The sequence below is a fragment of the Falco naumanni genome, chromosome 1 (assembly GCF_017639655.2).
Source record: "Falco naumanni isolate bFalNau1 chromosome 1, bFalNau1.pat, whole genome shotgun sequence".
NCBI classification, from domain to species: domain Eukaryota; kingdom Metazoa; phylum Chordata; class Aves; order Falconiformes; family Falconidae; genus Falco; species Falco naumanni.
Genome location: NC_054054.1, coordinates 110,301,319 through 110,315,946, shown reverse-complemented (window position 1 = coordinate 110,315,946; position 14,628 = coordinate 110,301,319). Strand labels below are relative to the sequence as shown.

Below are 14,628 nucleotides of genomic sequence, written 5' to 3'. Positions count from 1 at the left end.
GGCAATGTTATATAGTAGGGGAGGGGAGAGACTGGGCATAACACTTGCTCTGCCTCTTAAAAAGACATTTTTCTGGGTTGTAGTTGGAAACCTGTATGTGAACCCTGGCTGGACTGGTGTTGGAACAACTTGGTAGACACACATTGTCACCTTAACTTGTATCACTGGCTGAAAAGGGAAAAGTTTCTTTTGCCTTCTTTAGTCCCTTCTTTTTATCTCATTTCCTTAAATTGCCTCAGAATGTCCTGGCTGCTTTGGGACTGTGGAGCTCTGCCTAAGCTGTTGTTCTGCATCATGCTGAGTTTTGCAAAACAGACGTCCTCCCTCTGCTTTTTTAGATATCCTGCCCCCCCCCCCCCCCCCCCCGCCATTTCTGGGATCTTCCTCTCTGGACAGTAACTGTGATGCTCGTGTCTGCTCTTTGTCATAGTTTTCACAGGTGCCAGCAGCATGAAACTGGAATGGTCACTTCTGTGTTGCCCATGGGCCCCTTGGTAGCAGAGGGAAGCTAATTTTGTTACTCTTTGGGAAAGCTGTGGTCTGTAGTGGAGGAGCATTGCAGCTAATTGTCTGTAGCCTCAGGAAACTATCATGATTCTTATTTGAAGGATTATCTTGGTTAGTTAGTCATTAATTTCCTCAATAATAATATAAAAAAAATTCCCCTTACTAATACCAGTTTGTAAAATGCATTTTGGGATCATGGTCAAAATTAGAAATAGTCAAAGTTTCATTTAAAAGATTGGTGCATTCCACACCCGCTCCCATTTTCCCCTCTCTGTAGTTAAAGGATACAGTCTGTGTTTTATTTTACAAATCAGTTTGCCTTGGAAGCATGGAATGTGATTTGTTTTGAAAAGTAATACCCACACTTATTTTTTAAATTTGTATTTTTACTTCATGTTATTGCTTTTCTGGCATGTATAAAATGATTATACAAGCTCTTTTCATATTTAATTCAAAATACTGCACAGGATTTTGTTATAATTCATTTGGAACTGATGGTATTTCTACTGTAGCTCACGTTCTTACTACCACAGTTTCTCCTGAGAACTGTAAAACAAAATTTGGAAATACTGTAAGTCTCCTTCACAGTTTCTTTTTGTATCTCATCTTTTTATGGGCATCTGTAGAAGAAAGAACTGAAACATGAATCTGTTCTACTGAAATTACAGTTTATTCTCTTTTAAATAGCTGTATTAAAGATGTCACAAATGTGACTAAAACGTGTCAGTAAAATAAACTATGTAGTATAGGTCTCTCCTCAATCTTGCTTACAAAGCTTTTAAGTGAATTAAAGAGAACTTTACAAGTAAAAATGCCTCAAGTGAGAACCTCCAACATGACTTTTAGAAGCAGTGTACAACTGCTAAAGTTAAAGATTGTAGAAGCCACTGTATTTTAGTTGACTAAATTGCTGTAAGTCATGTGGCATTTCTAGCCTGCGCCAGAAGGCTTTTAGTTATATATGTCTTGTCATTTCTACGTTAGTATGTATGTTATGCTTCCTGAATTCTGTTTAGTATGGTGTAAGTTGATTGTGGAACTGTTCATTTTTGAAACAAAACCTCACAGGAATACTGGTGACAATAACATACATGTATCTCTGTTTTTCTGTTTTAACTTACATTCCCTCCTGCGGTCTACGAGAGAGAAAAAAGGGTATTAAACTTGTACTGTTTCAACCCTTTTGCTTTTTGTGCAGGCCTACAGTGGTACCCCACCAGCAGAAGAGAAGGAGAAGATCATTTGGGTCAGATTTGAAAATGCAGATTTGAATGGTATGACTTCGTTTTCTCTCACTTATTTTTGTGATTTTTGGGTCCCTGTACAATAATTTCAGTCAGCTTTACCAGTAAACATGGTTGACTCAGAATTTAGTGTATCTAGAAAAGGGAAATGAAATACTTAATTTTAAGAGAATAACTGCATTTTTGATCAGTATTTACCGAATAGAACAAACAGGCCTTGTGACTTCATGTGAAGGCAAAATAACTGTTGCTTAGGAAGAGGGGCAAATACTTTTTTTTTTTTTAAAAAAAAATCCATATTTTTTCCTTAAGGTAGTTGAAAACAAAGCGTAGAATTGAATTTCTTTTGTCTATTGTTTGATTTCAAAGCCAGATTATGTAACTGTGAATCCAGTCAAGGTCCCAGATACTTTTTCAGTGGTGTGACAGAGTTTAGAGTAACCTAGAAAGGAAGAGCAGTTGGACAAAATGAGCAGGAGATTCCATGATGTCTTTCAGGAAAATACTAGAGCAAAGCCACAAAACAGTCGTGAAATGTCATTTGTTTATCACTTCCAGAGTATCTTAATAAATCATCAGCAAAGGCTACTGACTTAGTGCAGAAAACAGATCTTGAACCTTTTTAAGAGAAACTGGTGACTGTTACAAGCCTTTGCGCAGTGTCAAGTAGATCCCCACTTAAGATCTGAGCTGTTTTATTTGTCTGTCCTGGTTACCTGTTTTTCAGTAAGGTTAGGGACTAAATGAGAGCTGGTTGAATGCTGCTGTCAGGTAGTTACTTCTTGAATGTCTTGGAGCTGCTTGTGGCATGTGGTATGTGCTCTTGTCGTAGCTGGGCAACTAAGGGACCTGCCTTCTGGAGAGCATTGGATTTAAGTCTTCCAGCAAACTGCTGTTTCTTGTCTTATTTTCCTGTCTAGAGCTGTATGGTAAAGGCTCATTCTGGTCTCAGGTGAAGTAATAGCAACCATAGCCAGAGCTGCGATGGGGAATTTTAAGCCTTTCCAAGGGGTTAATAGGGAAGATTATATGTTTTCCAGCTGTTGAAATGGCACAGAGGCTGGCACTTCATAAATTCAGGGTTATTAGAACTAGAAAAGACCTATCAATGTGTACATGGCATTATGTCCAGCTTTAGGCTAGTTAAGGTTGGTTTGTTTTCCTCGCATGTTTATTTTTTAAAAAACCTCTTTAGTTTCTTTTCTACAGTATAACAAAACCCTTTAGAATATCCTTTAGAATTCTTCATATTCTGTTTAAATTTATTTTTAAGCAGCCTATTGGCTGATTGGGCCTGAACACATCCTTGTTCACCATCCTAAATATCTCCTCTCTTTGATACTTACATGCTTGCGGTGAGCTTTTGTTCATTCTGTCATGGTTGAAAATGTAGTATGAGGGCTTTACTTAAGAAAGGCTTAATATTTTTAATTATTATGTCCTGTAGCACTTTTCTTCCTGGGGATTTTCTCCTTTTGGTAAGGTTGGTGTAAAGATTAATTACATAGTATCTAGAAATAGTTTTGACCAGTCTGTGCATTTGTAATTTCTGTATTTGTTAATGTTTATTTTGTTGGTCCTTTGCAAATTTTTCTCAGTTTGAAAAGTTTGCCATGTTTTACTCATCACTGGAGAAAGAATTACAGAAGTTTTTAGAGTATTTAGTGACAACACAAATTGTAATCCAGAAATTTTTTCTCCATTGCTTTGAATTTTAATGCTTTCTAACCTCTTTGAAACTTTAATGATTCTATGTTTGCCTAAAGGAATATATTTCAGTATTGTTCCAGCATAAAATTTTAAACGACTTTGCTTGTTTTTACTTAAGACAACAGAAACATGCATTGAGAAAACACCATCTAGTATAACTGACACCAGCCACAGTTGATCTGAACCTGTTAATAATTACTTTGATATTTAAATCCAATTTAGATACATCAAGGAATATCGAGTTTCATGAAATACATAGCACCGGGAATGAACCACCATTACTGCTAATGATCGGATACAGTGATGGAATGCAAGTCTGGAGCATACCTGTAAGTAGAGAGTTCACTTTGCTTCTGTGCCAGAGGCTTGCTTGTTTGTTTGTTTGTAATGTTGTGTTATTACTTTAATATTTTACTTGTAATTTTTCCTATCGAAGTGGAAAGAGTCAATGTTTATCGTCAATGTCATATGGTTTGTATGGAATATGCTTATTAAGATTAATACCGAGCATAGGTCAAATGTGCATTCATGTACCTTCAGATTTGAGGGCTTTTTACAAAACATTTCTCTTTAAGTAAATTTTCAGAGTCAAACTGGGAGTAGTGTTTGACACTATGGGGTAGTTTGTATCCCAGAAAGGACAGAAATCTTTTTAACTTACAGAAATTAGTAAGGGTAGAAGAATATGAAAAGAATTTGTTTGTCCCAGGAATGCAAGTATGACAGTATTAATAGTATTTTACAATCACGTTTGTCATGTACATGATTTGCAATTTTAATTTTATTAAAGTCTATGTGTGCATATGGGTTTGATTTCATGCTGTCATACATACACCCCGCAGTTTGTGTTTCAGAGTGGTTTATGAGCACATGGTCTTAATTTGGGGAATTTCCCCCAAATTTCTTGAAATTACAGAATAAAGTTTAATACAGTAGGTCATAAAATTCTTAACTTAAAAAAAAGAATTGCTCATAACACCTTGTCCTTCAAAATAATGTGGAGAGCATGGAGTTTTTTCCCTTTGTAAAATACATTGGTTTTTTTAGAAACGTGTTTTGGGTTTTTTTTTTTTACTAACTTTTTGGTTAGCTATGTAGGACATGTTTATATACTAGAAGATCAGCATAATAGAAAATAATGTTAATTTGTACATCAAATTGAGTTTCACTGAAGTGTGGGAGAGTTCCCTTTTCCCCTCTTGATTGTATATTGTTAGCTGGAGATAAAAAAAAAGCAAACAGCTGAGCTTCTGCATTTGAAGGATGGTTTAATAGAAATGGAGTCAGACCTAGTATACTTAACTAAATTTCAGTATTTAGTAACTTTTAACTAAAATTTATGAACTTTAACTAAAATTTAGGAACATTGTCACTATAATATAGGAAAATTTATCTAATTGTATGTCCTGAGAAACTGCGTCTAATTCTAATTTTCATGGCTTTTTTTTAGTGGAGTAAAACATACCTTTGGATTAGTTTTGTATTTTGTGAGAGTAAGCACGTGTATGACACAGCAAAGCTAGCTTGCCCACTGTGTTTTTTTTAATTTGGGTTTACAATGGAATGAATTTGAATACTGTGAATGGGTTTATAGTATGCAATTAGTTTTGTACACTGTTTTGAAGACTGATCAGTTTTAAAGGAGCATACAAATCAGGTTATTAAAATGGTTCAAAGGGCTTTGCTTTGGTCTTCGAGGTGTATTACAGAAAACAAACATTAGGTGTCACTAAGATACTGAGCTAAGAGAGGAAATAACAGCTACTGCAATATCAGCAGTTAGAGCACAAGTTGATCAATTAAGATACTGTGAGTAGTCACATAGACTTAAGCTAAAGAATTTTTATAAATCAACTTCCTTTATCCTGCTGAAATGTTCTTACCCAAATGAATGCGTGTTTTCTGACAAATGTGTGGAAACACTTTGGATTGACGTGGGGCTTGCCCTGGCCATAATAGCAGCTTTGTGTCTAGCAGGTTTTTTTTTTTTCTCTGTGTGTGCATGTAGGTAACATGCCCTTGCTTTGTGGTTGGGTGAGAGTTCTGTGCAACCTTTGTAAGTGACTTTCTGTGTCCAGATGAAAGAGTGTCTCTGACAGAGTTATCTGTATCAGTGCCCTTGAGAAATGCTATGCGGGATGGGATCTTACATGTGTAAGGAGAGCGAGAACGGAGTTTCAGTTCTTTGGTACATGGACAGATTACCTCGATGTAACCTGTATTGCAGTAACTGTCTGCATTTTAACTCCATACCGCGTGGTACACTGGAGTAAACATGAAGTTGTTTGTTAGTAAGCTCCATTAAATTAATGAGTTAAACTACTTTTGTTTATCCTGGCTTATGTGTAGCTTACTGCTAGTAGAAGGTAGCTTATACACATTTCCTAGTGGGAAAGAAGGGTTTTCTTTGGGCTTGTGGATGTTTTTTGTTGTTGTTTTTGGTTTTGTGGGTATTTTGTTTGGTTGGTTGGTTTTGTTTTTTCTTCCTTGTGTCTGAATTAGTCACAGATTAGGCCACGAATACCTGATGTTACCTTCTTTTTCAGTATGACAATACCACTGGTATTTTTTTTCTCCATTGTATTTTTTAACTTCATAATTCCTAGATTTTGATAGTATTTAATATTTTAAGAAGAAAAAGAAAAATGAAATTTCAGGACTGCTTCTCTTAGTGTCATTTATTTTGTGCAGAGGTATTTTTAATTAGTGGGGAGGAAGTACAATGAAATGGAAACAATGCCAAATGTGGGAATATTTTACCATCCATCTTGCCAACTGTAGAGATGCTGCATCACTTTGTCAGCCCTTCATTAGTATATTCTTTGAAATTCTGAGACCACATCCAGAGAGGTACAGCTTTGACCTGTGCGATTTGTATGTGTTAATATAATTTCAGTGTTGGAATGGTTCCTTTGTCAAACTCTCATTGGAGAGTTTCTCAGAGTGATGGTCTTTAACATCGATTTTAAATATGTTTTCAGAGCAGGGTTTATATAGCCAACAAATTTGGAGGTAACATAACCTGGGTTTTTTTCCACATTGTTTCTCCACCTCATTTTTTGCTTACTTAATCTGAGTAAAATAAAATCTGGCAGTTATGTGACTGACTTAATATTTAGAGTTTACTTGGCAATACTTTTTTGTGTCCTTTGGTGTTATACAAACCTTTCTTCTTGATCTTGCAGAGTATTTAGCTTGTAATTAAGCAATGTTATTCCGGTTAAGAAAAAAAGCCCAGATCTCTATAGTTTAAAAACCTTTCAATCTGAAAAAACAACAATTTGACGTTTATGTGAAAAGCTACTCAGTAAGGCTATTATCTGTAGCATTGTGCTTTTTATTCGTACAATTGAACCTCTATTCAGCACTTAATAAAGTAATGTGTTGCAGGCAGTCCAGTTTGTGTCTGAGTGATTATGAAGTGTTTATGACAGCTTCTAAGCTGACACTCTCCGTAATGGTGTTACATTGACTTCTAAACACCTTTGCAGTCTGCCTACAGGAGTGTGTGTCTCTTTGCAGTCTGAGTGGTTTCACATTAACATCTCCTTGGAGTAAGATCTTTGACTACAGAAGTGTTACTTGCAAATGGAAGATACCATTAGGGCTGCTTCAAAGGACTGGAATAATGTTTGGACTGCTGGGTGCTGAAGTAACGGCTGGGGTTTTGAAGTGCAGCGTCTGAATCTGTATTGCATAAGAAGCGGAAGGTGTCCATCCAAGCGACTTTTCTTTGATCTTGGTTTTGAAATAGGGGTGGGAAGGTTAAAAGTGTTCTTAAAATATGCCTCGCTAAGTGGGGAGAAATCGGGGAATATACAGAAGTATGACTAGAAGTTCCTATTTGATAATTGTGCTGTGTAGTTTTGTGTTTTATTTGGAATTTGTTTTTCCCTTGTTCCCAGTTTCGTGTTTCAAATACAATTGGAACCAGTTTCTGCCTAATGTGGTTTCCAAGTATCTGTTCTAGATGTTCCTGTTCAAGGAAATGCATGTTGGCTGGTTTTGTGACAGATAATTTTTTTGCCTTGTATGCTGGAAGTTTCAGAAATAGAAAAGTCATCTTAATGATTCATACTACAATTAAAAAAGAGCAGTCAAGTTTGAGTTGAATAAAGTAGGAACTACCAAAGGGAACTTTTAATAACAAATACAGATGTGTATTTAACGAAAAATACTTGAAGGCTGTGGTATAACAACGCTGTCAGAGACCTACGGGATGTGTCAGCCCATGTGGTAGGTGACTTCCGTGTGGAGACCTCTGGAATGCAGAGGACTCATTGGACAAGGATGGCATCACACACTGCTGTTTCTCCACTGCCAGACCTTATATTCCTTTAAATGCTGCTGTCAATAATACCATGATTTTGAAGTTGTTAAAACAGCGGTTGTACAGCAGATGGTGAGTGCATGTGGATGTATAGATGGGTGTATATGGTGGGTCAGACATGCCAGTTCCATTTTGTTTTCTCAACTGTTCATCAAAAGCCCCATCTGCTGGGGTTCACTTTGGTAGTCTTTGTAATTCTTTCTCCTTTAGTTCTTCCCCCTTTTAGTGCTGGGAAAAGGGCTAGTCACTTACCACATAGTAAGCTGCAATTCTTCCTCTGTCCAGACCTCCTCCTGATAGAGGTACCACTGTTAAGGGTTGTATTAGTCACTTGGAAAAATATAGTAATGACCTGACCTAGTAACCCTGAAAAATGTCTAAGGAGTTTACAAAACATCTATGCAAATTGTTTTTTGAAGCTTTGATTTTTTTTCACTGAAGATGCTAGCAATGTGTAAGAAATTTTTTGGTTTTATGCTCATTAAGTGACTGCAGCACTGTTGGAAGGTGTTTTTTTCCAACTCATACCGTACTCTGCACCAGCTGGGAGAAAAACCCATGTGCAACAACCTCTGAAAAGGCTGTGGTGAGATGTATCAGAAGAGTGCAAACAGTATTTCACGTAGCTCATCCTGGCTGGGGTTGAAGCTAAAATGAAAACTCATCAAGGGTGTTAGTATCTGTATTCTACCTGCTTCCAATATTGTCTGTGGTCTTTGTGTAGAAATGAAATTATAAAAACCAATGCAGAACTGTCCCCCAACTTAGAATTTCATAGGGAGCCTATGGCCTGATCATGCTAGAACTCCTCAAAATGTATGACAAAGTGAGAACGTTGAGGAAACTAAACAAAACCATTCCTAAGCTTTTATTATTTTAAAAATTCAATTAGTGTTGTCATAATTTTAAATGGTAGGTGCAATTTCATACTTAACTCAGTCACTAGAGTAGACGTCTGTAACATTCTTTGAGCATCTAAATTCTTATAATCTGTAGATAATTACAGAGATTTGTTTTCAATGAAAAAGCAGACTGTTCAAATTTTTAAACTAAAATGATAAAATTTGTCCTTTTACTTACAGTCCTTCCTTACTCTGTCAGTAGTGAGAAGACTGGTAGTAATCTTTAACCCAGTAAGTTTATATCAAACAATATTTTGTGGTGGTATCCGCCAATTCCCTATTGTCATGTTATAACATCTTATAATACCATCTATATCTTATTTAAAACATATATCAGAATATTAACAAAACCCCAAACTTCCCGGTATCTTCCCTATGTGATGTGACAGTTCATAATATACAAGCAGTTGCCTTTTATATAGTTGCACAGTAGTTTAAACATTGAGTTTCGAACTCAATTTTGTTTGTTTGGTGTATGTTTGACTTCCCGCCCTCCCCCCCCCCCCCCCCCCCCCCCCCCAGTGAAAACCATTTTCTATGGTTGGAAACTATTAGTTATTCTTAGTGTGAACAAAACTTCTTTTGTTCTGTTTTTTTTTAATGGGTGCAAACTGGTATGCTCCAAACAATAAAGCTCTGTCATCAAAAATTAAGCAGTGCTCCAGAGTTCTGGTCTGTCACATTTTAAGCAGTAGCTCAAGATGTCTAAGTGGAGGCGAGAGGAGTTCTTCCTCTTTCAATCTGTCATTATTGGAAGAGAGCAAGGAAGACTTCACTGGGGGCCGGGTTTTGAATTGGCGTGTTCTTTGCTTGCAGCCTTCCATGTAGGTCTGGGGCTTGTGGTTTGGTACCAGGCACTGGGAAAGCTGAACTGCTCCATCAGGCCAGCTTGGAGCCATCATTTTGGATTCACTCTTTCACAGAATGAGTACCTGAAGCTGCTTTTATAGCTTAATATCCAATTCTTAAAACCTGTTTGAAAATATTCTTGGCTTTTGGAATGGGAAAGAAAAACTTTTAAGAGCTTTGAAAGCTGCCACAGGGACTTGCTACTTAGCTGGATCAAATCCAAAAGGGCAGCCACAGCCTAGTTTCTTCACAGGTGCTTTTTGAAGAATTTAGAGCTCTGTTTTCAATTCATGAAGTCTATTTATATTTTGTCTATGCTTATGAGACTGTGTAGCTCAAGGGACTGGTAATGGGATGTGGAGCCTTTTACTCAGACTTGCCAGCCCACATCTCACCCAAACTGGCAGTGACAAAGTTGTTAGCCATTTAGCAATGGGGCTGGGCTTCTGTTAAATGTAGTTCCTTGTCCCACTTCAGTTCCTAGTAGAGTAAGTGTCCCATTCGCAGAAAAGATGGGCTGTCTCAGGAGTGAGATAAGGCTTGCACTGGCAGGAAGATCAGACTGTATCATCTCTCTGCCCTGAAGATGGTGCTTTCAGTTTAAATTGATACATGTGCCCTCAGCAATGGTAATAAAGTTTTATGTTTGATATAGATAAATGAAGGGCATTAGCATTAACCACAGTTAATTCAGAATTTTGTAAGACTGCAAATAGCAGAAGCTTCCACTGGTGGTAGTGTTTAAAAAAAGTTAATTATAAGTCAAAGAAAATCTTGAACTCTAAAGCCCTAATGTATTTTTCAAGTCCAGGCAAACCAGAGGAACAACCAAGCTTTTAATAATTCATGGCATTCAACAAGGTCCGATGCCTTGTATGATCTCCTGTTTCTATAGAAGTTAAGGACACACAACACTTTTCTTAAAGGATTTTTTTTAAAATTATTTTATGGAGCTATAGTAGGTTAAGTATTAGTGTTTTAATCTGATCCATATTGTAGTGTCATGTCCAGATTTTTTGTAAATGTTTTTTATGCCTTTTACTGAATTTGGTTTTTTCTTTGTAAATGAGATGCCAGTGGTTGGGTGGCATCTTGTATTTTCATTACAAAATCTGCAGTGGGGTATGCTCCTTTTTGGGTCCCAGGAGTCGGCAACTGCTAAGTACGTGAGCTGCACAGATGGCTGAAGTTATGTGAACATTTATTTGCATTTTTTCTTAGTTTTACAAAGTTTCCCCTTTCATGGGGGAAAAAATATTCTACACAGACTAAGAGGAGAGGAACTGTTACACAACGGTATTAAATATTACAGTGGTCTCAGAACAGGAGCTAACTACCTATGATCTTGTCTTCGATACTGTCAGATCCTGTGGCTTTGGTTAGTCCATCTAACCTTTCTTTCTGTAATGTCTCCCCAGTATAAAAGGATAAAATAGTTATCTTTCAAATAATAAATATCAATTATTAAAAAGTAAAAGCATTATATGCATGAAAAGAGCTGGGCTGGGATTTACATGCTAGGTGCTGAAGTACAAATTTCATTTACATTTGTACATTTTTAGGCTTTTCTTTGAAAGTCTCAGCTTCAGGTTCTACAGGTCTTGGCATCACAGGCTAAATAAACACGCTCTCTGGAGTTCAGTATATTTAAGAGCAGAAACTGAGTTAAGAAGGTTTGGCCTTCTTGGTGTATCTTACTTTTGGGACTATAACTTTATTTGAAGTAGACTGGAGTTAGAGCTGATGTGCTGGCATAGTTAAAAAGTAGAAGGAGGTGACTGAATTGGGTTGGATTATTTTATGTGAATCACTTCTTCCATACTTTTGTTATGCTAGTTCTTTTCCCTCTTGTTTTCATTCATAGCCGTTGATGTGCATGCACATGTGAAACAGCATTTTCATGATTTGGGGGAAAAAATCTTTAATTGCCAATAATAATAATTCCAAAGCTTTCTATTTTTCTTCTCCATTTTCTCCTTTCCCTTTTCATAGAACCGGTGTGTTCTGATGGATAGAAAATGTGTTGCTGTCTTAATCTTTTTTCATCTCTTTATTATTTTCTCTCTCTTTCTTTATATTTTCTCATTATCTGCTTAGCACTGCTCTACTTTTTTCCAGACTGTCTTTTCCAGATGTTTTTATCTATGTGCTTTTTTTTTTTCATGCTGCACTCCAAACTCATGCTCAGTTAGAAACAATCAGCAAATCTTTACTGAGTTGATCTCTGATCATCGTTCTTTTGTCTTGTATGGAATCTGATCAGCAAGCTCTTCAGAGCAGAGGCCTCTAGCTATCCCTGAGGGAGGATTAAACTTGTTTTGCAAAAGCTGGAGTACTACAGTGTTGTTCAGATGATGCTGCTAGCTGGAGGAGGAGAATCCGCTATGATTGGAACATCTGCCTAATAAAATAAGAGCAGGGTAGACTGAGGGATTAATTCTTATATTGATTACAGTTTTGAAATTGTTGTGTCCATCAGGAATAATTCTGATTGCATCATTAATAGTAGTGTTGATTCATACCAATGTGGAACTGCTAGCTGCCTGCAAATCAAAAATGGCTAGGAGTGTTACTTCCGCACATTTGTGTAGCTCGAATGTTATTCCAGGCATAATATGGAAAAGCAGTAGTTCTCTACATTCTGTGTTTACTTACCATGTATGGAATGATGGGCTACCTCTGTACTGAACAGTGTTTTCAAAGTATGTTTATGAAAGACTTGTGCTTCAATGGGGTAAGTTTCATTTTGCCCACATTATCTAAAGGAATGATAATAAATAATGAGGCTTGGGGTTGAGACCGAAAGTGAGCTAAGAGTTTGAAGAACTATACTTATGATTTGTTAGTCAAACAGTAGTAGAATTTTAACTTTTTGAACGTGTGAGCTGAAGTGCAGAAACAAGTGGGAACAACCATAAAATGACATTTCAAAAAGTTAACTTGTATTTATAGTTTATTGATTCATAAGTACCTTGTTTCAAATTTGTGTTCTCTTCTGGTATTGTAAACTGCTTGTTTGGCAAAACTTTATGACACCACGTTGGCTACGTTCTTAGTCTCATTACGTCTGTTAAGTTGTTGGTTATTTGGAAACGAGCTTTGTAATGTTTGCCATTTTCCTGAAGTTTGACATTCCATATCGGATCCATTACCAGGCAGTTATGAAAATGCATTCTGACTGACCATTTACAGGAAGTCTGGAAAGTCTTCTTAACTACTTCTGATTTAATTTGGTCAAGATTGCCATTAGTGCCAAACTTAATTAGTTTGACACCCTGTTTTTAAACATAGTTTTAACACCTGAAGAATGCGGAATGTACCAATATATCAAATCCTCTGATCTTTTACCACCAGTGTTTGCTATTCTTGATAACTGGCTGCTTAGCATTTTTCTTAGAAGCATGCACTATGTAGAATAAATGCTTATGGTTTGGATTCTTTGAATTTTTGTGAATTTTAATCAGCAGTCAACTTCAAGTCTTGTTTCTTCTAAAACACGTGTAATCATTAATAGTAGGTATTGCTAGTATCTCATTCATGTGGTCCAAGGCGTATGTTTTTAGAGGCAGGCCATATTTATTGCTATAATTTGTGTTATTCAAGACCTCCAAGATATATTCTCATTTAGAGGAATTGTGGATGGTTGCTTAGAAAGGCAATGTCTTACCAGCTTACTTTCTTACCTACGTTTTGTACAATGTCTTTCTACCAACTTTCTTACCTACTAAATCTATATATTTTTATACCTTTTTTTTTTTACATTGTATGTTAATAAGCTGCATGTTTTGCAGATCAGTGGTGAAGCTCAGGAACTCTTTTCTGTCCGCCATGGTCCAGTGCGAGCTGCGCGGATTTTACCAGCTCCACAAATCAGTAAGTATATATAGTTTGTAATTAAGTATAACTTTTTTTTTTTTGCACATCTTTGTCCAAATCACTGCTACAACCTGATACATAGATTTTTCTATTACTTTTAAGTGGTCATCTTCATAATGGCTTTCTACAAGTATTATTTACGTCATTTTTATCTTCCTGCTCTGTAATCCAGCACTTTCTGCAGTTTTATCTTCAGATTTTAGCTTGGATGCTGCTTCTTTTGTAGTTCAGAGGATTTCTAGGAATATTTGTGCTAGAGATCAGTCCAGAGATGTTAAAGATTCCATTTGGAAACACTGATTTTCAGTATATTATTTCTATAAAATAATATTGAAATTGGTTTTTTATACCAAGTTGGTGATTGATAGCAGTAGATGTAAAAATTATCAACATTTATTAAAAACTCCTGTTATGGTGCATCGTAAAGTCTATTAATAATGTGATGCCCTTCTAAACTCTTATACTTAAGGAAGTATGTATCCTTTAAGAAGGATGGTATGTTTTGTTTGGTTTTTTTTAATACCCATCTAGGAGCTGAAACTGAAACAATGTAAGTAAGATAATGCAGGAAGTAGTTGATCTAAGTAATATACTTTGTACAAAGAGTGTCCTTTTCTGATTATTTAAATATTTAATTTTTGAAGAAAATGATCTAAATATTCTACTAGTGCATGCATTAAGTTTAGTAATTGCAGCTTTTAATGAGACTTTTAAAAAAGGCTGCTTTTGCACTCCAGTAAAAGTAACAAGACAATGAAATCTGTTTTTTGGGGTGGCGCTAGCTTCTCATTTGTTCCCCTTCTGCTTATTTTATGTAAACCTTATGCAAACACTTTGACCTTTTTAGTGGTCGAACTTTTATCATCATCCCTTGAGTGCCGATAGGCACCTCCTCTTTGTTACTGCTTTAATACTGTTTTATCAAGTTCTAAGACAAGCTGCTTAGTTTGTTTACCGGGATTGTTTCAGAAATGCTGAGTTAACCTACTGGTAAAGCTTGCTGCAGAATTAAAGCAACTATGCATAAACAAGCAGATCCCTTTAAAAAAGTACACTGTTCAATCTAAACACAAAATCTAATTGCAGACTTCTTAAAGGCCTAAGATCTGTTGGTGTCTTGGCTCATTTTTGGTTTCAGCAACGTTTTGCTTATCTACACTTCCTGTAAGTTCAACTGGCCAAGCTATTCTCTACAGCTGCTGAGTATTCT

At 36.3% G+C, this 14,628-nt stretch overlaps 1 protein-coding gene across 10 annotated transcripts in view; it reads left to right on the top strand.

Moving 5' to 3' along the window:
* Nucleotides 1-14,628, top strand: part of BCAS3 (BCAS3 microtubule associated cell migration factor) — a 369,883-nt gene that overhangs the window by 4,852 nt on the left and 350,403 nt on the right. For all 10 annotated transcript variants that reach the window (XM_040618651.1, XM_040618679.1, XM_040618660.1 and 7 more), the window contains exons 4-6: nt 1,706-1,781; nt 3,684-3,790; nt 13,334-13,415. In XM_040618651.1, the coding sequence (XP_040474585.1) occupies nt 1,706-1,781; nt 3,684-3,790; nt 13,334-13,415 (265 nt within the window). The remainder of the gene's footprint in view (nt 1-1,705; nt 1,782-3,683; nt 3,791-13,333; nt 13,416-14,628) is intronic.